At 40.1% G+C, this 23,564-nt stretch overlaps 1 protein-coding gene across 2 annotated transcripts in view; it reads right to left on the bottom strand.

The window, feature by feature from the left end:
- Positions 1 to 23,564, bottom strand: part of EDM2 (ENHANCED DOWNY MILDEW 2) — a 50,931-nt gene that overhangs the window by 18,060 nt on the left and 9,307 nt on the right. Inside the window, exons 4-11 of one of the 2 annotated variants that reach the window (XM_010254345.3) lie at positions 21,785 to 21,838; positions 21,557 to 21,678; positions 17,887 to 17,983; positions 17,666 to 17,764; positions 1,270 to 1,517; positions 1,080 to 1,169; positions 477 to 995; positions 163 to 310 (exon numbers count right to left, since the gene is read on the bottom strand). In XM_010254345.3, coding sequence (XP_010252647.1) covers positions 163 to 310; positions 477 to 995; positions 1,080 to 1,169; positions 1,270 to 1,517; positions 17,666 to 17,764; positions 17,887 to 17,983; positions 21,557 to 21,678; positions 21,785 to 21,838 — 1,377 coding nt within the window. The remainder of the gene's footprint in view (positions 1 to 162; positions 311 to 476; positions 996 to 1,079; positions 1,170 to 1,269; positions 1,518 to 17,665; positions 17,765 to 17,886; positions 17,984 to 21,556; positions 21,679 to 21,784; positions 21,839 to 23,564) is intronic. The other variant, XM_010254346.3, reaches the window with a different exon arrangement.

Below are 23,564 nucleotides of genomic sequence, written 5' to 3'. Positions count from 1 at the left end.
CACTACAATTAAAACATCAAGAGGAATGCCATCACCAATAACAGAAACATTGCAAATATGTAGAAATTGAGGTAATTAGAATAGCAACTACTATAATTTTAAAAACTATAGAAAATGACAAGATATAATAGCTTTTCAAACTAAGCATTATATAAGAACTACCTCAACAGAACCCTCCACCTTTCCCATTGTAATGGTCTTGTCAACAATGTTTCTGGATGAGTATGCATGTGTTGAAGGTGCTTTATGTTTTTGCATAATCTTCTCCAAGGATATTGAAGAAGAAGAACTTTTCATTAAATCCAATATTCTGCAATTCGACAAACAAGATTAAGAAAAGAATGGAGTTCAACTTCTATTAATTACAGTTTTAGATGCACAAACACACAGAGAAAGGGGAAGAGAGAGGCAACAAGCACGCTACACCAATGAAAAGAGAGACTAGTCAGATAAGGAAAAGAAGACATGCACACCACCTCTTTTCTGCTTCAGCATCCAATGAAAACAGTGAACTGACAGATTTCTTCAAAACAGGCTTAGTAGTCGTAGTCTCACCAAACTTGGTTGCCTTTTGTGTGTCCTGTTGGTTGGGCTTAACATGTTTCAACTCTTTATTCAGTACTGATTTTAATTTCTCCTCTCCTGAAGATATCTTGCTTTCATCTACTGTCTGGGATCTGTCTAATTTCATTGAAACAGGCTTCAAATTGTCCTTTGAAGTATTTCTAGAGGCATCAGTCGTTTTTGGAATCTTTGAGAAATCAAATCCTTGTCCTTTTTTGGAAGAGTCACGATCTTTTACTGCAGAAACTTTTGGTGTTTTCACTGTAGTTCCTTCTCTAGTGGCATCCTGAAGAACCAAACCCCTTTTCACCACAAACTTTTCTTTGGTTGATTGCAACTCTGAAGGATGTTTTTTCTTCTTCACTTCAACATCAGGAAATATAATGTGATTTCTTATGGGAGTTCCAAGTTCTTCATCAATGTCATGCTTCCTGGTCAAAAGAATTGTTCATGTTAATGTTGACAATTTACAGGGGATAAATAGCAAAAACAGTAACATAAAAATGGAAACTCACAAGCAGTATATCAAGATACGATTTGGGAGGAGATCCTCCCATGCCCTTTGTATGATGTCATCATCCTCTGAATCTTCAAATGCAATCTCCCTGGTAAGATTTTCAAAGAATTGGTGAGATCGACAACTCCACACACTATAACCCTTGCTTTTAGACTCTAGGTAGAAAAATGCCACACAACAAATAGTACCTAGGCAAGCATTTCCTGTGGTATGATGTAGGACAACGTCTACATACTGCAAGCTGCAATTCAGGGTCATCCTTATTCTCTCTTTCCTTACAGACAAAACATTTATGGACGGGGCATGTAAATGATTTCCCTGAAGCTATTACTTCCTGCAGCTCCTCAGCAGCAGCTTTGTTCCCTTTATGGAGTAGTTTTGCAACACATTCCGGATGATAAAAATGTCCACAAGTCGCATTAGCACAACAAAATACCTGTAAACAACTGGTGAACTGTTATGCAGAAATATGAAAAAAGAAACATGGTACAAGTATATACAAAGTGCTGTTTTTTTATCAGTAACAGAAATCCTTATTGAATTCAAATAAGAATAAATTACAGAAAGCAGAAGGAGGTAAACTATCTTAACTCCCCCAAAACAAAGAAAAGAAAAACTACAAAGTTCAAAATAAGCCCAAAATAAAGAATCCCTATTCACCCCTTGCTTAGCTAGCCCATCAGCAAAGGAAATTGCAGTTCTTTTCACCCAGATGTACTTTATCTCAACATCCCTTGCCAACCAGTTGAGCTTTTTCCTCTCATTGTTGTATTTCCACATTCTAGTCTTATCTTCCTTTAACCAATTTACCACTACCTCCGAATCACCTTCAATAGTCAGTCTCCTAATAATCAAGTCTCTTGCCCTTTGAATCCCTTCCAAGGCTTCTAAAATCTCAGCCCTAAGAAAGTCACCCTCACCAATCAGGCAGAGAAAAGGGCCAATTTCTGAAAATTCCCCCAATACCTGATAGCCCTAGATTCCCAATGCTACTGCCATCAAAATTCAGCTTTATATAACCAACAGGAGGGGGAATCCAAGAAGGATTTATGACCCTTTTAACCTGGGAAGGTCCAGGGATTTCAACCAATGTGCTACTCCTGTGTGGATCATCTCTGTTAAGTTCTCAGCATTCCTCTCCTTATCTAAAAATAACCTCGAGTTTCTTTCTTCCCACAAAAACCAACACACAGCTGCCCTTATATACTCTTGTGCTACTCTTGTGTGGATCATCTCTGTTAAGTTCTCAGCATTTCTCTCCTTATCTAAAAATAGCCTGGAGTTTCTTTCTTCCCACAAAGACCAACACACAGCTGCCCTTGTACTCCTCCACATTATCCTTCCTCTTTTCACTAGCCAATGAAGAAATATGGAGAGAACAAACTCTGTACATTCAAAGGAGGGTTCCAACCACACCCAAAAAGGGATAAAACCCAATCTCAAACAACTTTTGCATGATGGCAAGACACTGATAAGTGGTACCCATTCTACCCATTTGCTTTGCAAAGAATACACCTATGTGGGGATAAACACGTCTTGGGTCTTTTTCTTTGAAGAAGATTACAAGTATTGATTCATTCCGAGAAAGATTCCCAACAAAAACTCCCAACCAGAGGAGGGATAGGTTTGAACCATATCTCTTTAACAAGGAAAGACATGCCAAGGGAGGTAGGTTGCTGAGTTAGGCTTTTAAAGAAAGAAGCATAAGAGTAAGAGACCGAGGGGGAGGGGGTCCAAATTCTACAATCTTCCTTTTGGGGGTCCATAAAAACATTTTCAAGCAATGCTAGAAGGGACATAGTGTTTTCTAAATCTGTATCCCTAACCGCTCATAACCAGAGATTGCATCTGAGAGGACTAAAAAAAATGAAATGGGCATATTCTTTAGATCAGAAAGAACATACAAAGAGGGGTGAATCATCAAAGGAGAGTTCCCTACCCAAGTTGGTTCCCAGAATTTGATAAGGTTACCTGAGTTCAGGTCATACCTGGTCCACTAGGAGAAAACTGGAAGAAGGTTATGGATGGCTTTCCAAGGAGATGTGCTTGTAGTCCTTGACATGATTCCGGTATCCCAGCCATGTCCTCCATCCCATGAATGCTAGCCACTATCTTTGCCCACAATTTATCCCTTTCTAAATGAAATCTCCATAACCACTTCCCCAATAATGCCAAATTACTTTTCCTAATATTCCAAATCCCCAATCCTCCTTGTTTCTTGCTTCTTGTTACCACCCCCCATCCCACCCTATGGTCCTTCCTTTCCTCTCCTGGCTCCTACAGAAAATCCCTCATCAACCGTTCCAACCAATTAGCTACTTGAGAGGGCATCTTAAATCTCTCCACCACTGGGTCCCAAAAACTTCCTTTCCTAGGGTTATCTCCTAGGGGCAAGCCCAAGTAACTCGTTGGCCAATCTAAGGTTGTGCATCCCATAATATCTACAAACTCCCTAACTTCCCTTTCCTCCATGTTTACTCCCACAGTCCCACTAAACAACTTTTCTCAAAATTCTCCTTAAGATTAGACATATGCTGAAAAGGTTGTATAACCAGTTTCAAACTTCCTATCCAATTCATATTCCCACCTTCACAAAACAATGTTGTATCATCTGCAAATTACAAGTGTGTGAGTGGTATCTCCTCGCTTCCTAATCTTCACCCCTTAACAGATTTCTTGAGTCAGCTCTATGAATCAATCTCCCTAAAACATCTGCAATCAATATAAACAAGAAGGGACAAAGTGGACCTCCTTGTCTTATCCCTCTCAATGCTAGGAAAAAGTCCACCACCATCCCATTTACCAACAATGAGTAATGACAACTCCTCAGACACCCCCTTACCCAATTACACCATCTGTCCCCTAAACCAAAGTTACTCATAACTTTTTTTGAATCAATAACAGAGATTTCATTAAATGATTAAAGGCTGAAAATACATAGAAAAGGAGCTAAAATAGCTTAACTTCCTATAATTGTCACAAGACACCCAAAAAACAAAACCAATTACAGATGAGCCCAAAAAACAAAACGCATATTCACCCCTTGTCTAGATAAGCCATTTGCAAAAGAGTTTGCACTTCTCTTTATCCATGTGCATTGAACTTTCATGTCTTTGGTAAACCATTTAAATTTCCTCTTTTCATTGCTATAGCACCATAATCCTGAGCTGTGTCCTTTTAACCAGTTTATTACACTCTTAGAGTCTCCTTCTATGACCAGCTTGTTTATGTGCAAATCCTTAGCCCTTTGAATCCCTTCCAAAAAGCTGCTAAAATCTCAGCCCTCAAAGAGTTTCCTATTCCAATTGGCCCAGAAAATATGGCTACCACATTCCCTTTTCATCCCTCATGACTCTCCCCAATTCCAGAGGGCCTTGGATTGCCCATACTGCTATCGTCAAAATTCAGTTTGGCAAAACCAAGAGGTGGGGGGTCCAGTAAGAGCTTGAGACCTACCTAGCTGAACCTGAATCTGCAATTTCCTTGCAGTTCCTAAGCAGGTCATCTACTGAAATTTCTGCAAATAGGTCCAAAGTCTTCAACCAATGAGTTACCCTTACATGAATCACTTCCATCACTGCTTCCATAGTCTCTCCTTCTCTGAGAAGATTCTTAAGTTCCTTTCTTCCCACATAAACCAACAACTGCAGCCCTAACACATCTCCACATTATCTTTGCCCTTTTGGTTGGTCGGTTAGAAGGAAAGGAGGTAAACAAGCTTTGCACAGTCGTTGGAGAGTGTTGAGCAAGAGCAAGAGAAGAGAGGAGAGGAGAAGAGAGAAGAGAGGAGAGTCGAGTGGACTGAAAGCCCTCCAGAATACAGGGGGCGAGTGAAAGAGTTATTATTTATACTAGCCCAGTCGTACAATATAAACAAGAGAGAAATTACAACAGTACCCTTGTGGTACTAAACTTGAGTACACAAACAACTGTCAACACTCCCCCTCAAGTTGGAGCATAGATATCAATCATGCCCAACTTGTCACAAAGATCATGATGCCTGGAAAGATTTAAACCCTTTGTAAAGATGTCTGCAAGCTGGTTCTCAGAAGTGACATAGGGAGTACACACTTCACCTGTGATAACTTTCTCTTTGATAAAATGCTTGTCAACTTCGATGTGCTTTGTTCTATCATGTAGCACCGGATTGGCAGCAATGCTTATAGCTGCTTTGTTATCACAGAATAGAGTTATAGGTTTGGCCACTAGGAAACCCAACTCACCCAACAAATTCTTTATCCACATGCCTTCAGCAACCCCGTGGGCCATAGCACGATATTCAGCTTCAGCACTGGATCTAGCCACCACATTTTGCTTTTTACTCCTCCATGTAACAAGGTTCCCTCCTATAAAGGTGCAATAGCCACTGGTAGACTTTCTGTCACTTTGGGATCCAGCCCAATCTGCATCTGTATAAACTTCAACTTTCAAATGTTCGTGCCTTTGAAACAACAAGCTAGTACCCGGATACTTCTTTAGATATCGGAGGATTCTCTCTGCTGCTTCAAGATGGGAGGACCTAGGAGCATGCATGAACTGACTGAGGACACCAACAACATATGCAATGCTTGGGCGAGTCATAGAAAGGTATAACAATCTCCCTACAAGCCTCTGAAACTATTTCACATCCTTGAGAGGTTCACCACGGCTATCACCTAATTTATGGTTGGGGTCAATGGGAGAGTCAACTGGCTTCACCCCCATCTTCCCAGTGTCTTGAAGTAAATCTAGGACATATTTCCTTTGAGAAATGAAAATACCCTTCTTTGATCGGGCGACTTCAATTCCAAGGAAGTACCTGGCAGGTCCTAGATCCTTCACTTCAAACTAAGTGGCAAGAAAAAACTTCAATCTCTGAATTTCATCCTCCCAGTCACCAGTAACAATTATGTCATCCACATATACAATTAGTGCAACAATTTTACCTTCTCCTCTTTTCACAAACAGTGTGTGATCTGATTGACATTGCCTGTATCCTTTCTGCTGAACTGTCACATGAAATCTGCTGAACCAAGCTCTCTCTTGGTGATTGTTTCAGCCCGTATAAGGACTTCTTCAACTTGCACACTTTCTGTTCATTGCCTTGAGCTAGAAAACCAGAAGGTTGAATCATGTACACTTCCTCTTCAAGGTCACCATTCAATAATGCATTCTTGATGTCAAGCTGGTGTAAAACCCAGTCCAGATTAGCCGCAAGAGAGAAAAGGACTCTAATGGAGTTCATCTTGGCAACGGGGGCAAAAGTTTCTGCATAATCAACTCCATACACTTGAGTAAATCCCTATTCCACTAAGTGAGCTTTATACCTTTCCACTGTTCCATCAGCCTTATGCTTGACTGTGAACACCCATTTACATCCAACTGGAACCTTTCCCTTAGGAAGATCAACAAGTTCCCATGTGCCATTTTTGTGAAGGGCATTAATTTCTTCCTTCATGGCATTTGTCCATTCAGGAACTGAAAGAGCTTCTGCCACATTCTTAGGGATAAAGACACTGTCAATAGAGGTAAGCACGGAATGAGGATGAAATGTTCTCATAGGAGACAAAATTGGAAATGGGATGTTTAGTGGAGCACAATCTAACACCCTTCCTGTGAGCAATAGGACGGTCAAGATCATTAGCAGTAGAGGAATCATTTTCAATAGATCCAAGGACATCATTGGGAGCCAAGATACCTGAGTGAGTATGATCCTCCCCCGAGGAGTCTAGTGGCACTGGAGGTACGGCTTCCAAATTCTCTACAGCTCTTGAATTTGGTTGGCCTTTGCGACGACGAGAAAAAACACGAAAAGGCGGAGGGTCAAGAAGAAAAGGAAGCAGAACCAGTTTCTCCTCATGCCTACACTCCCCCTGAGGAGAAACAGGAAAGAAAGGCTCATCTTCAAAGAAAGAAACATCCATGGAGACATAGAGTTTCCGAGAAACAAAATCAAAACAACGGTATCCCTTTTGAGTGAAGGAGTAACCAAGAAATATGCAAGAGATTGCACGAGAATCCAATTTCCCACGATTGGGAGACAGATTTTGGACAAAACACCGGCAAGCAAAGACACGCGGAGGAATAGAAAGAAGAGAAGCCTTAGGAAAGAGAAGTTGATGTGGGGCTTTGTACTCTAACCGACGAGAGGGCATACGGTATATAAGGTAGGTGGAACAAAGAACAGCTTCAAGCCAAAAACGTTTGGGAACATTCATATGAAGTAGTAAACCCCAAGCCACTTCAAGGAGATGTCGGTTCTTCCGTTCGGCCACACCATTTTGTTGTGGCGTGCGGGCACAAGAGCTACGGTGAAGGGAACCACGCAAGCAAAAAACTCCGTGAGGTCACTATGAAAAAATTCTTTTGCATTGTCTGATTGAAAAATTTGGATTTCAGTTTGAAATTGAGTGAAGACCATCTGCTGGAAATCTTAAATGATTTTTGGTACTTCTTCCTTGGTTCGCAACGGGTATACCCAAGTATATCTAGAATAATCATCAATGAGGGTAATGAAATACTTGTAGCCACTCTCAGATGGTAAAGTAACAGGGCCCCATACATCAGAATGAACAATGTGAAAAGGAGATTCAGATTTACTATTTCTTTGAAGAAAATGAGTTCTACAATGTTTACTTAATTGACACATTTGACAAGAAAAATCAGAAACAGACATTGGCTTAAATAGTTCTGAGAATACAACTTTCAAAGACTCAAAAGACAAATGACCAAGACGACAATGCCATAAATAGACTTTTTCTTACAGGACTGACTCATAGACTCTGTAACATGAAGACCAGCCTTATTCTCCAGCATGTAAAGTCCACCAGCCATACGTCCCCTACCAATCGTCCTCCCCGAGGCCAGATCCTGAATCACACAATGAGAAGGGAAAGAATTCACTGAGCAATTCAAGGAATTAGTAACACTACTAACAGAGAACAAATTAATAGGAAATTTTGGAACATGAAGGACATCAGAAAGGGTAAGACCAAGAGGAAGAGAGAGAGTTCCTTGACCAACTATGGAAGTGTATGATCCATCGGCTAGTCTCACCTTGTCTCTTCCAGAAAGAGGGTGATAGGTTTGAAAGTAAGAGAACGTACTAGTCGTGTTTTGACGCTCCAGAATCAATGATCCATGGAGAGTTAGGGGTGTGAGAAGCAACATGGAAAACAGTGGCAGGGTTACCCGAGGTAGATGCAAATGGGGTTGAGGGAGGAGCATCCATCTGACGAATTGCTCTACCATAGAGCTCTAAATGGTCACGGAAGGAATTCATAATATCCTCCCTCGGGTCAAGTCCAGTGAGATGTGTCTGAGTCACAGTAGAAATGGGGGGCTGATTCTCCCGAGTAGCCATGTTGGCCATGTGATGTTTCTTTGTACCTTGCTGTCCGGACTTCTTATTCACCTCTGAACCTTGGTTCTTAGTCAGATCTTGAGCCCATTTTGGTTTCCCATGAAGATCCCAATAGGTATCTTTGGTGTGTCGGGGTTTCTGGCAATGAGTGCACCACAATTTGTCCTTATCTTCTGTTTTTTTCTGGAGATCTCCTTTCCTGGAGGAAGATCCCACACCAGTAGACACACCCCCTTTTGCTACCAACACAACAGCATCCCCACCAAGGTTGTTCATCAAATTTCTCCTGCTTTTTTCAGACTGTACAAGAGCATAGACTTCCTAAACAGATGGGAGATCCTTAGAGCTGAGAATCTGAACCCTGGTAGATTCATACATAGGATTCAGACCATGTAAGAATGCAAACACCCTTTGCTGGGAGACAAGCTGCTTGTACTTTTTGGCATCCTCATCACACTTCCAATCCACACTCTGGTAGTGATCCAACTCCTTCCAGGCAGATGTCAAGTCAGAGTAAAAAACTGATAAATACATCTCCCCCTGTCTACATGTAGATGATGTTGCCTGCAGTTGATAAATTTTGGCATAGTGTTGCAATTCTGAATATGTAGACTTTGCTTGTTCCCAAATTTCATTCAGTTTCAGCCCACATGAAATTCTTCCTTATTTGAGATTGCATGGAAACCAAGAACCATGACATAACAATATTGTTCTCCTGATTCCATCTATCATATTCAGCACTCCCAGAGGATGGTTCTTTTATCCTCCCATTAATATAGCCTATCTTCCCCCTTGCAGTGATGTATAATTTGATCCCTCTTGACCACTCCAGGTAATTTAAACCATCAAGAGTGACAACAGCCATAGGAAAGGATAGGTCACCCCCACCCATTCCATTCAGCATTGAGGAAACTCCAGATGTTGTTGAATCTTCACTGCCCATGATATCAGAATAAAAAACAAAACAGCAACCAAATGAGTACTGTCGTACAAGGCTATTGCAGAAACAGGTCCTTCTGACCTCCGCTTTCACTGAGAGCAAAATCAGAACATTGCTGTTGTAGTACAAGAACAAGTTCTTCTGACCCACGGTTTCACTGAGAACAAAAAAAAATTGAACACTACTGTTGCATTACTGAAACAGGTCCTTCTGACCTACGGTTTCACTAAGAACAAAGTCTGGACACTGCTGTTGCAGTACAAGAACAGGTCTGTATGACCTACGATTTTGTAGGAATCAAAACAAAAACACCGCAGTTGCAGGGTAGCCGAACAGTCAATCAATAAGATTAATACAATATCAGCTTCAAGGCATCAACAGTCCATAATACCAAAAAAAAAGAGTTGAATACAGTTACTTTGTTAAGAAATACAGTCAATCAACAGTCCATCAATCGGCTGAACAGACAATCAGTAGGGCAGCCAAACAGAAGATGACTAGTACCTCTTTTAGTTTCAGATGATAGTCTCCCTGTAAAACAGAACTCCCTCTACGAACCTAAAACAATAGGCAACCGAACAGAAGATGACCAGTACCTCTTTTAGTTTCAGATGATAGTCTCTCTGTAAACCAGAACTCCCTCTACGAACCTCAAACAATAGCCTCTCTACAGTCGAGCAGACAAGAGGTGCAACTTCTGGGCTGGAAGATGAAAAGACTCTGTAACTTCTGGGTCGAACTGATTACACCAGATTAGGAGTTCGATGGAGACAGCTCTGGGAGATGAAAGGTCACTATAACTTCTGGGTCGAACTGGATGCAACAGCTTAGCATTTCGAGGGATGCAACTCTAGGAGATGGAGAGACCATCTGCACGACATTGAACAACAGGTTTGCTTGACACCACCCTTCAGGCCTGGATGACTTGCTCTGATACCATGTTGAGCAAGAGCAAGAGAAGAGAGGAGAGGAGAAGAGAGAAGAGAGGAGAGTCAAGTGGACTGAAAGCCCTCCAGAATACAGGGGGCGAGTGAAAGAGTTATTATTTATACTGACCCAGTCGTACAATATAAACAAGAGAGAAATTACAACAGTACCCTTGTGGTACTAAACCTAAGTACACAAACAACTGTCAACAAAGAGCACCACCTACACCCAAACAAAGAAGTAAACCATTCCCGAATAGAATTTGCAAATTGACAAGAAATTAGTAAGTGAAACCCAAACCCACCAACAGCTTTGCGGAGGACACACCAATGAGGAGACAAACATCTATCGGGTCTTCTTCTTTGAACCAAAACTCCTGTCTTAACTCTTTCTAGAAAAGCCTCCTAATAGAAACTTCCCACCTTCGGAGGAATAGGTTTACACCACACCTCTTTAATAGGTCCCCATCAAGGATTGAAACAAGGGATAAGATACCATCCAATTTTGTGTCCTTGATACCTCTTCTCAATTCCAAATTCCAACCAAATCCAAAGGTAGAGTTAAATGGTACAAGGAAGGTAGATACTAGTTCAATCTTGAAGGTAGAGACAGCAAAAAGAGTCGGAAATTGTTCTTTTAAAGGGGGAATCCCCAACCCAAACTTGTTCCCAAAATTTGATAAGGTGGCCAGAATGCAATTCATACCTGACCAAAGGAGAAAATTGAGGCAAAATAGCTTGTATTGCTTTCCATGGAGATGCCCTTGTAACCCTTGCCAGAACGCCAATACCATCCATTCTCTACAAGCCTGTGAATACTACCCACTACCTTGACCCACAACTTTTCTTTTTCCAGTGAGAACCTCCAAAACCATTTCCCTAACAAGCCAAATTCCCCTTCCTTATGTTCCCATTGCCAAGGCTTCCCTCCTTGCTCCTAAACACCACCTCCCACCCAACCCTATGGTCCTTTTTCTCTCTTCCCCTAGTTCCCAAAGGAAATCTCTCATTAACTTTTCTAGCTCACTAGCCACTCTTGCCAAGATTTTAAATACCGACAAAAAGTAAACATGCAAGTTAGCTAAGAAAGACCTTACTAGGGTAGTCCTTCCTCCAAGAGAAAGATAATTCTTCTTCCATGAGGCAAGTTTCTTCTCAAATCTCTCCACTACTGAGGTCCAAAAGCCCCCTTTCTATGGATTACCTTCCAAAGGCAGGCCAAGGTAACTTACGGGCCAGTTGGAAACTTTACACTCCAAAATATCAGCACACTCCAGTATCTCCCCTTCCCCAAAATTAACACCCACTTTACAACTTTTCTCAAAATTAAGGGCTTATTCATTTACTCTAAAGTCTGACATCTGAAAGTGCAATAATTACATTAAGAGGTATATTGGTATTGGTGAACTTTTCTTTCTTCTGAACTCTGAATGCAGAGAATGTTGTTCTGAATTCTGAATTTTGAAAACTATCCAATATCCATTTTGACCAAATATATGAGAGATTTTATTTGTCTTTTTCGGGGTACCATAGGAAAACAAAAAGTTGTATGATTGCACTTAAAGAGATAAGAGACAAGAGGAAATGAACAACCATTTTTCTCTTCAAATTAAAAGATTCCTCTTAAGAGATAAGAGTTAAGAGGAAATGAACAGGTCCTTACTTTAAGATTTGACATTTGCTCAAAAAGTTGCATAATGAGTTTCAAATTCCAAATCCAATCAATATCCCCACCTTCACAGAAAAGAATTGTATCTTCCACAAAGTGCAAGCAAGTAATTGGTACCATTCTCCCTCACAACTCTCCACCCCCTTTAGATTCCTATAATCTACTCTAGTGATTACCCTCCCCAACATTTCTACAACCAAGGTAAACAGAAAAGGAGAAAGAGGGTCTCCTTGTCTGATTCCTCTCAATGCCGGAAAAAAAAGTCATCCACTGTCCCACTCACCAAAATAGAGTAATGACTAGTCCGAATACATCCAACAGGGACTTGTCTACTAGATCATAAACCTTTTCCAGATCCAATTTGCAAACCACCCCCTTTTTCCTTGATCTCTTGAAATCCTCAACACTTTCATTTGCCATAAGAATTTGATTTATTATTTGCCTCCCCGTTACAAAAGCTCCTTGATTATTTGCTACAATGGTAGGGAGCATCTTCCTAATCCTCAGAAACAACATCTTCGCTATGATTTTGTATAAACTATTTACAAGACTAATTGGTTTAAAGTCCCTCGGGTGGTTTGCTTCTTTCTCTTGGAAACCAAGGCTATAAAAGTGGAGTTCAAGCCTGGGTTCTGTTATAGAATTCATCAAACACCACCAATAGATCCTCTTTCAATATCTCCATGCAATCCTGATAAAAAGCCATTGTAAAACCATCTGGGCCTTTGAGATTGATCACTAACATCACCCAATACCTCCCAGCAATCATGCTAGTGGTCAACATCCCACGGTCCCCTAATATCACCCAATTCGTCCCATTGTTTCTCCCTCTCTCTATAATCATTTGGCCCATACACATTTGTTAAAACCCACTCAAGTCCATCCTCCACTTGCTTAAACTTTATTTAAATTGTAAATTGTCCTATCAATTCCTGCAATCCTTTGAGGACATCATCCTTCCACATTGTCACCATACCCCCTACTGCCCCCAGGAAGGAGCCGCAACCCAACTGATTTCCCTACCTCTCAAGACGCTCCTTGCCCACTAGATATCAAAGTCTGCCCTCTTGATCTCCAGCAACACTACCACATCTAGATTTATCTTCTTGATTGCCTCTTTAATGACTGCTCTCTTTATAGCACTTCCCATACCCCTAACACTCTAGGTGATTATTTTCATTTTCTCTACTTATTTACCCCTAACCTCTATTGACCTTACTTGTTTCCTTTCCTTCTCTCCCCTTTAATATCAAAGCTTTTAGCTCCTTCCACATCCCTCATTAGTCTTTCAACCTCACTCAGCTTCCTCTTTTTTACCTTTGCTTCCTCTCTCTTTTTTTGTAGGAACACTTTGAGATCATTCGGACTTTTTAACCTTCACTACTTGATTCCCCTTTGTCGGGTTTCTTATTCACTCCTTCGTGCTTTTTCCCCCGAACTTCTTTATCCTCTCTAGCTTTTTTCAAAGTTTACCCCTTCCTTCTGTAAATAATTCTCTCCAATTTCATCCAATAACCTCTACAGAATTTCCCAAATTCTTTTACTTCTCTTTGCTTCCTCCAGCATCCCCTCTCAGCCTCCCCATTCTCCTTACTCTCCCTAACTTCACTACTCTCTCTTCTCTCTTCTTAAACAAAGGCTACAACCTCTAGAATGGGACCTGATTTTGGCACTACACAACCTGAAAGGACACAATTACCTGGAGTTTGTTGGTATGGAAGGGGAGTGCAAGAGATATTAGTGTGGTCTGTCGTGCCCTGTTTTGGGGAATGGGGTTCACCTATCTCCTTGGCTTGATTCTAAAGAGAGTGCCTTCTCGTCTCTTGTGTTAAACAGTGAGTCCTTTCACACAATTGTTTATCCCTCTCTATTTTTTATCCTTCTCAACTCCCTCCCTTTCCTCAAGTCGATTTCTAGTGTACCTTGGATTTGGTTGATCTTGTAAGGGATGGACGACACTAGCGGAAGTTGCTTCAGCTCGAAGAATCCATTGCAGGGATCCCTTTGAGCCTCGCTCACAACTTCGGGTCTGGGAGGTGATACGACCATTCGCATTCAACGAAGAAGAAGATAGACAAGCCCTATCGTCTATAATCAAAACCTCTTTTCCCCGAACAACGTGACCACTTGAGTTGTCATGTGGGTCAATGTCTTGAACTTTGGTTGGACTGCATTGCCTTCCAATTGAATCAGATTTGACAACTCCTCCTCTACCTTTGGTCAAGTCGCTCCCCCTTTTGGCCACATAAGCATATGAAGCCTGAGTCTCCTCTTTTTCTTTTAATTCCAAAAATTAGAATTTTTTTCTTTAATTGGCTTACTTAAATTTTGGTTTAGCTTCACCAACTTTCCATTTTCCCATTTAGAAAGGTTCAAAAGAACAGAGTTTCCCACCATCAAATGTGTGCCATGTGTAATCCAGCCACCACTCCAACATTGTCTTCAACCTTGGAGCTTCATCCCCAAAGAGTCGCTTCCACTTCTAAAATCAGCCCGACTTTGTACCAGGTCTCACCAGAAAGAACTTCAATTGATCTAGGCAAAGTTTCTAGTTTCACCCCTGGGATCCGAATCTCTGCAGCCTACAAGTCTTGTAGCTTTATTTCCTCCAGAACTCCCCCCCCCCCCACAACATCCTCACTATAAAGGCCATAGTGGACTCATTCCATAGGTGGAACGACAATCAAACCAGTTTTAGCAGGAAGCTACCAGAGAATTGCACCACCTCATTACACAACGGCTTCAAATTCCTAACTTGGACCAGCCTCTCTTCATATTCGAAAGTCATGAAGCCCCGTTTTACTTCATTACCAACGAGTAGAATCACCTTCTTGTTTGAGAATGGTTTTAAGGCTACCTCAGCTTTTAGTTCCAATTTATTCACCGCTTTATCTAACAATTTCCTCCAATCTTTGACCTCTCTATCAACTGTTATAACCAACCTCCGCTCCCACACACTCTGCTCAACCTCAACCATCATCTTCTTCGTCACATTTGAACTTACAACCGCTCCACTTTGAAGAGTTGAGGTCTATTTTTCTCTGTCCTCATCATTTGCACTACTCGTCACCTGGTTCTAAATATGCTCCAGACTGTCTTCTGAAGTTTGTTCTTGTTCTTCCTTTAAAGTCTTATATGCAAAGACAAGGAACTGTTGTAGCTTCTCTGCGAATGATATCCAACCCTGTAACAGCTTCCCTTCCGATATGCGTACCATCTGTTTCCTATCGGCAAAGTATTCTACAACTATAATAAACCATCCTTTCCCATTCCTCCTTAACTCAACTTCATATCTTTTCCTTAGCACCTCCAAAGAGTTTCTCCATCCTATTGTCTTGATGGAGTTGATTACTCCGTCAATGAACCCTTTCAACAACAACACGACTTCCTCGTGTAATAGAACCATCACCTTTCTATCCTCTCTTATTTTTAGCAAGTTTCTACCTCTGGCCCTTCCAAGTTCGAACAACAACCATCTGGAAATCTTCATCACTTTGCCCTTTCTCTCCTCTCTCCATCTTTTTGATGAAGGATGAATATATTCTGTTCCAACTCTTATGCTCTCAACAGGAATGGTGAGACGATGGAGCAGATGAGGAAGTGTCATCGTCAGGAGCTTCAGCGACTGGTATGAGAAGCTCTTGAGATCTCCCTCTGTCTCTGCTCGCCATTATAATCGATAATTTGTCATTGCCCATCAACAACACAGCAAGCATCAACAGCTCTGACAGCTCCTCTTGGGGAAATCAAGAGGAGTTGAAATCTTTTTGCTTCAATGTTCAATTCAAGTTTCCATTCTATTCACCGTCTGGAAATCTTCGTCACTTTGCCCTTTCTCTCCTTTATCCATCTTTCCGGTGAAAGATGAATATATTCCGTTCCAACTCTTATGTTCTCGACTAGAATGATGAGACGATGGAGTAAATGAGGAAGAAGGTTTTGAGGAAGCGTCATCGTTGGGAGCTCCAATGACTTGTATGAGAAGCTCTCAAGATTTCTCTGTCTCTTCTCGCCATTACAACCGATAATTTGTCATTGCCCATCAACAACACAGCAAGCAGCAACAGCTTCGACAGATCCGATGTTCAAAGTTACTCATCACTTGCAGCAAGAAAGACCAGTCCACCAAGTCATAAACCTTTTCTAGATCCAGTTTACAAAGCACTCCTCTTTTCTTTGATTTTTTTAAGGCCTCTACACTCCCATTTGCAATTAGGATTTAGTCCGAAATCTGTCTTCCCTTCACAAAGGGAGAACTTGCTTAAAGAGACAACACTTCTGCAATTATTTTGTACTGTCTATTGACCAAGCTGATTGGTCTAAAGTCTTTTGGATGTGTAGCATCTCTCTTCTTTGGTACCAAAGCAATGAAGGTGGAATTCAGCCCCGGATTAATTACCCCCTGCTATGGAACTCTTCAAACACTAATATTAGATCCTTCTCCAAGATTTCCCAACAGTCCTGATAGAATGCCATTGTGAACCTATCTGAACCCAGAGCCTTTGTTCTATCCATTGAAAACACTGCCTCCTTTATTTCCTCAACTTCTAGGAGACCACTGCAAATTCAAGTTGTATGCTGAATGGTGGTGAGATAGAACTCAGGAATGGAGCAAGGAAGTGAAAGATATGGAAGATGGTAGTGGGTTAGCTTTGGTAGGGATACAGAGTTGTGTTACCTGCAATAAACCAAGAACACATGCTCTGATACCATTTGCTATGAGCCTAGATTGCACACAACAAGATGGGATGCTTCAAGGGATCCCAGAACCTCCAAATACATAAAGAACAACATATAAAGTTGTTTTGGGTGGAAAATCCCATTACTGACTTCATTATCCAAATGGACTTAAACAGCCATTTACACCCAAACTCCACAAACCACACGACCTACAAAATAGCAAACAAATAACTGAATCTAAGATTAAACCAATAAACCTACATCCCATACACCCCTAACTTAACACAATTTGCACAATAACCAACTGATTTGTTGACCAACTAGGTGGACCCATCTACCTACCTGCGAATTGGACTCTTCTATATTTCAAGACCCATAACATTCCCTAACCCGTAAGGCCATAACACAAAGCCTGAAAGCCATATACGGGACGATGTATATAAAAGAGACATCAGAAACCAGACAAATAGAATATAAAAATATAATTTGCTCACTGAGAACCGCAACATCAAGATAAGTACCAAAAATACCATATCCCAAAATAAAACAAGGGTAATAACCACAACCAAACCCTGAAACAAGAATAGAGACTTCATAGAGGCATAAAAAATCCAGAACATCATAATGATCAAAAACAAGGGCAATAAGCACCATAATATCGTGGCATGTATACAACATGATATGAAATAAGATACACATATGTGCATATAAATGTTTTGTGGGCCAGGCCAGGCTAGAAATGATCACTCCTACTCAATACAGTCCCATGGTAGTCTAAAAACGGTGTAAAAATACAGATTATAATTGTAAGACAGCAAAGATGTAATTAATTGCTTTAGGCCCATGCAGTAAGTGCATGATATGGCACTTGTTGAAAGCAGAATAAACAGTTGATGTAGTTTGATAACAGTTAGCATTCCACCTCAAAATTATCATTAATTACCATGCTATTCACAAAGTGAAGTGCACAACTCGTAAGGCATCATACCAGTAGAGCCCAGTTGATGTAGTTTGATAACACTCATACCTCAGAACCAGAAGACTTGCCAGAAGAGCCCAATTTCCCACAAGCAAAGCATTGGTGCTTATTAAATTGACAGTTTTTACAACGAAAGTTCTGAATTGCCTGCAAGCAAAGAAATCATGCTAAAAAGATATATATACTGCTATGAACACCAAGGAAAAGGAGAGAAAGGAGCAAAACACAGAAAATAGAATGAAAGTGAAAAGTATGTGAGAAGAGCATACATCTACTTGCTCATTAGAAAAGCCGAGGGATTCACAGACTGATTCTGCACCAGCTTCTACGGTTGCATGGAATGACCTGAAGCACCTTCCTTCACAACTATATAGGAACACAATGATAGAAGGGTCATGATGAAAAGAGATTAAAAAAACAAAGTTAACAAACATTACAATAAATTTAACAATATTATTTCATAAAAAAGGCAATGAATAAAGAAATATTTCAGCTTTCTTGTCAACAAGCTCTAAATTTGTAAAAGCTCGATGGTTCCTACATTAATTTATTTTGAGTCTCACTTATTTCTATATGCCTACTTATTATACAACCTAACCTCCTTCACAGCACTATAGTAAACTGAGATGAGTTCTAATGTATAAAGAATTTACTTGGAAACATTACAAATCAATAATTTAGTGTAAGGCAATGGTGAGAAGAAAGGCGTCCTGATACTCTAAGTGAGAGTAGTAATGGAGAAGAGACCGAGTATCCTAGATCCTGTGATTATGGATTTCTAATGTCTGGACTCCTGCCCATCTTCGGGACATTTAGAAGTTTCTACCTATCTCCGAAATGTCTGGACTTTGGACATTTCTGGAACTTGATACTTTACTATTTTGTCTTTATCCGAGTGCCTTTTAGAAAACCATGACAAAAGTGTGGTTGTGAAGATATCCGTTTGTCATGTTAGTCATGTCATTTCAGTATAGTCTATTATGAAAGAAGATAGGGATGCAGTACTAAGCCAAGCACTGCTTTTGATCCCACACACAACTTTTGGGTGCATTCGGTCACTGTTGGCAGTTACCCTGCTTCGCATTTAAATCATGGACTAGAAACATTATCCAATGGTGTTCTGCATGCCTACGCTCTTAGACTTTTTGGGAGAGAAAATAACTGAAATTCAATTAGAGGAAGAAGTACCTGAGAAGATGTACAACAAAAAAAAGTTAAAAAAGAAGCCAAACGGGCTACAAAGAGAACTATTACCAAACATTACATCCAAACAAAACACCAGATTTAGCTAAACCATCTGTCTGCTACAGAATTTAAGCCCCTCAGAACCCAGGACATATTTACAAGCATTGAATCCAGAGTGTCTCTAGCCTCAGCCAAGTAATGAGTAATGATCCAGTCTCCAAGTGTGGCCAACCTTCTCACTGAGCAACTTGGTGGTATTAGCAGAGACCCATAAAATGGTTAGATTCCATAATCCCAAATCTTTAGCAATGTGAATACCAGTAAGGCAGTAAGATCAGCCAAAACCTCAGCCTTTTAGAATCTGCAACCCCAACTGGCCCACTATAAGCCCAGCAAACACTGCCAGCCTATCTCCAAATACTCCTCTAATACCAGCAAACCCTGGATTGCCTGTAGCACTGCCATTGAAGTATAAGATCAAACACCCCCAACCCTCTTATCACAAGACCACGAGAATGAAAAGTGGCCTGGGGGAGGAAAATAAAAAGTTCAACAAGTTGCTATTCAGGTCACTACCAGGAACACCATTAAACAGCTCAGAACTAGAGACCCACAAATTACCCATGTGAGTAATGTGAGAACTGAGAAATTAAGTCTTTCTGATTTCTGGTCCTGTTGCCAATGATCTGATTGTTCCTTTCTTCCCAAACACCCCACATCACTGCATGAACAATTGTTTGCCCATAAACCTTGCCTCTCTTACTGAGTCCCAACCTTGCCACTGCTGAATAAAATCCAAAATACTCTCTGAGGCAACCCAGTTGTAACCTATAAGGTTGAGGAAGTGACACCAAATTTCATATCTTCAGTTTGCAAATGACACCTTAATTTTCCTGGAAGCTTCAGCTGATCAAGTAATCAATTTGAGGGTCATTCTCAAGTGCTTTGAAATTTTGGTAGCTCAGAAAATAAATGTAGATAAGAGTGTTAAGATAGGGATTGGAGATATCTCTCAAACATCATTGGAAGACTGCAGCTTCTTTGGGGTGTTTGGTGGGTGAGTTTCCATTTACTTATCAGGGTTTGCTTATTGTTGCAAAAACCTCTGTTTCATCTACTTGGCAGCCAATTTTTTATAGAAATGATAAAGTGCTTCCAATGTACAACCTTTCATTGCTTAAGATTCCTATCGGTGGAAGAGACAGACAATAGAGAAAATGCAAAGCGATTTATTACGGAGTATAAAGGGATTGGAGAAGAAAATTCATTTAGTCAAATGGAACTGGCTGTGTAGAGATAACAGATAAGAAAGATGGTGGTCTTAGGATAAGGTGAATAAGGCTATTTAATCAGGCATTATTAGGGAAGTGGCTTTGGAGGTTTGGGGAGGAATGGAACTCTTTATGGAGGAAGGTTACGGCATGCAAGTATGGTCACTATGGTGTACTGGAATTTGGGTGGGATTCAAACAAGGTTAAGTCTTCCTACGGGGTCTGTGTGGAAAGGAATCGTGAGCTTCCAATCAGCCTTCTTGAATTATCTCTTTCAAGTTGGGAGATGAGATGGATATAAGATTTTTGAGAGGATGACTGGTCGGGTATTGGCAAGTTTTGTGAATTGTGCTCAATACTTGGAAAGAGAGCAGGAATTGTGTCTTCTCAGTGCAATCTTTCTATAATGCTTTGGCAAGAAATCAGGTGGAGAAGTCAGGTGTTAAAGGGGTTTGGGGGAATCCTGTGCCTCCTAGAATGGAAGCCTTTGCATGACTGGTGAAAGACCATATTAAAGAAAGGGGAATTTAGATGGCAGGGAGATGTTATCTCAGTCTAGCTGAAGAGAAGAATGTGATGCACATTTTTGTTGGGTGTTTTTTTCAATGTCCAGGGGAATTACTTTATCCTGTTCAGCCTTGATATGTGGAGCTGCATTCCTTTAGCTATTTTCTGCGAGATTTGGAAGGAAAGAAGCAAATGAAATTTTGAAGGCCAGTCAAAACACAGGGATCAAGTCATCTGGGAGATTTGGGTCATGCTACTTCCAGAATTTGATGGTATCACAAAGGAATATTTTGAATGTAACATTTGGGCTTTATTGGATCTAGAATTCGGGGGATGAAAGTTATGAACATTTTTATCTTCTTTTTTTTTTTGGGGGGGGGGGGGGAGGGTGATCCCTCAACATCACTTGGTTATAATCTTATTTTGATTATTAAATTTTTTATTTATTATCAAAAAAATATCAGAATGTCCCTTATTTTGACAAATTTGATCATTAAACCATTGTTTTTCAATTTTACATAAACAAAAAAGACCAAGCTTCATTAACACATTTTCATGCATTTTCTAACTTTACATTTTATTGCAGGTAACATTACATTTTATAGCAGGGATTATTAATTCTGAAGTTTGTTATCCTTGTTCTTCCTTTAATTCATTTTTCCTTGTCACTTAGGAAATGGAAAATGTTCATCAGGATTAAGACTCATTCATGAGGCTCACATCATGAAGGTTTCGGTAACTTACATCACATCACACATAAAGTTATATAAGTCACAAGTAATATATACCCATAGATTGTTGACCCTTAAAGACCCCAGCAATCCATTTAGATGCACACATGTGTGCACAGACACACAAAATAACCTCATATTAGGTACATCAAGTTTTCTTTTGCTAATACAAGTTCTGATAAGAAGATGCAATCAAGAAAGAACTAAAGCAGCAAAGGTCAAACCAATAAACAAGGAGGTCATACCACAAAAGTTCACCACCATTATCACAAATTGCACAAACAGAATCAAAAAGATCACCCTCAGATTCTTCTTCATCATCAACAATAAATGGATTTTTTGTGTCTGAAGGAACCAAGAAATCCTGCTGAACAAATTCTTCAGTTGTAGGATTCAATAGATTGAAGGAATTAAGAGAAAAAAAAAAACAGAAACAATAAAAGAAAATAATCGAGTGTAGTGACAGTAATAACCTCATTGAATGCTGTCTTCTTCCTGGGCTTCTCCTCAAGAAATCCAAGTAGAAACTGTCAACGATAGAATCATCACAACAATGAAACATGTGCAAGATGGAATGGAATACTTTTGGATTAAAAAATCAAATTAAATCATTTTTATCAGTAAACATGTATTTTATTAAATTTCAGATTGTAAACAGTTCATACAACTTGGTGATGGGACTGTTGATCCCTTTAATCACTCTATTCTATCCCTCATTACAATGCAGCCCAAAATAGTTGCTGTCTCAATGCCCCCTGTTTTGCTAAGACATCAGCTAGCCCATTTGCACTTCTTCGGACCCATTTAAATTCAGCCTCAACCTCCTTTGCAATCTTTTCCACTAAAATCAAATTAAATGATAGACCCCTGACCTCCCAATCCAAACGAGGAAAACAATAAGCAAGGGATCACATAGGAAAAGAATAAACCACAATGCCAACAACAGTAACTTGTGGAAATAAATATAGTTAAGGCCAAAATTAGCAGCCCATCAATTGCCAAAACATGACAAAGAAAGCAATTGTTAACAACAAAACAAAATGCAAATGTATAAAAAATAGACATAACAAGCTGGGCCTTTTGTAATAAAATAAAATTAATTAAGAAAGCAAAATAAAAAAGAAAAAAGAAAGGTGACCAGAAGTCACCTGAGAGAAAACACGGAAGAACCTTATTATACTAGACCACAAAACCCACAAAAATCAGAGCAAAAGAACCCCTGACTACAGCAAAGATATCAAAAGCAAGCAAACCCAAACTCCCATAGCATCTCAATTTAAATGTGAAATTATTTCCACCAATCACTAGAGAATCCCTTAAAACCCCCCTGAGAACTTGAAAACCCTCAGATCCAAAATTACAATAAGAAATCTCAAAACTATTTACCAGCTTCCCCAACTGCTTCAGTCAACATATATTTTCTTGTTCAAATATCTCGATCAGTGATATCAATAAAGGTGTGTACTTCATGTTCTCTTCCCCTTGTTCCATGCCTATTTCCTTAGGCCCTTTCATGAGATGGGAAGGAGAGAGGACTTTAAATTTTGATAGAAGTGCTTCAGCCAGTCCCAATGTAGCTAGTATTGGAGGAGTTTTAAGAGATGGCAGGGGAAGTATTTATTGGGCCTATAGTGGGCTAATTGGAATTGCTAACTCTACCAAGGCTAAAGTGTTGGCTACTCTTACAGATATTTGAATAGTTAGAATTTAGTGTTGGCTACTCTACCAAGGCTAAAATGTTAACTTGCTCAGGATTCCGAGGGATCTAAACTCAGTAGCAGATGGATTGGCAAATGTTGGGGCTCTTTTAGGTATTTTATATAGTAATAGGCTGCTACCTTTGTAGTCCGCTAGAGTTTCCCCTAGTCCTCCTGTACATCTTCTCCTCTTTTGTTTTTCTAACAAATTTCAGTTACTTACTCTCGTAAAGAAAATATCTCCAGTCTCAGTCTCTTGCATACTTGCACTGCCAAATTCGTTGCTTCAACCCTAGATCATCATTCCTTACCTGGGTTGTGGTCTCCAACTCTTCATTACCCCCAAACATCATCTCTGGATTCTCACACTTGTTTCAGCAATTCCAAATCCAGTTTCTTTACCCTTCTCTGTCAAATCAATGATCATCTTCTTTGCCTCTCCATTGTGAGCACTGTGAACATACTTGGTAACAACCCAGATGTAAGCATCATCCTGGCTCTCACTCTATAACCTGTTAATACAACCAAAAAGTATCAAAGAAGACAACAATGGACA

The sequence above is a fragment of the Nelumbo nucifera genome, chromosome 1 (assembly GCF_055504915.1).
Source record: "Nelumbo nucifera cultivar China Antique chromosome 1, China Antique-T2T, whole genome shotgun sequence".
Classification (NCBI taxonomy): domain Eukaryota; kingdom Viridiplantae; phylum Streptophyta; class Magnoliopsida; order Proteales; family Nelumbonaceae; genus Nelumbo; species Nelumbo nucifera.
This window is presented reverse-complemented; position numbering and strand designations above follow the sequence as displayed.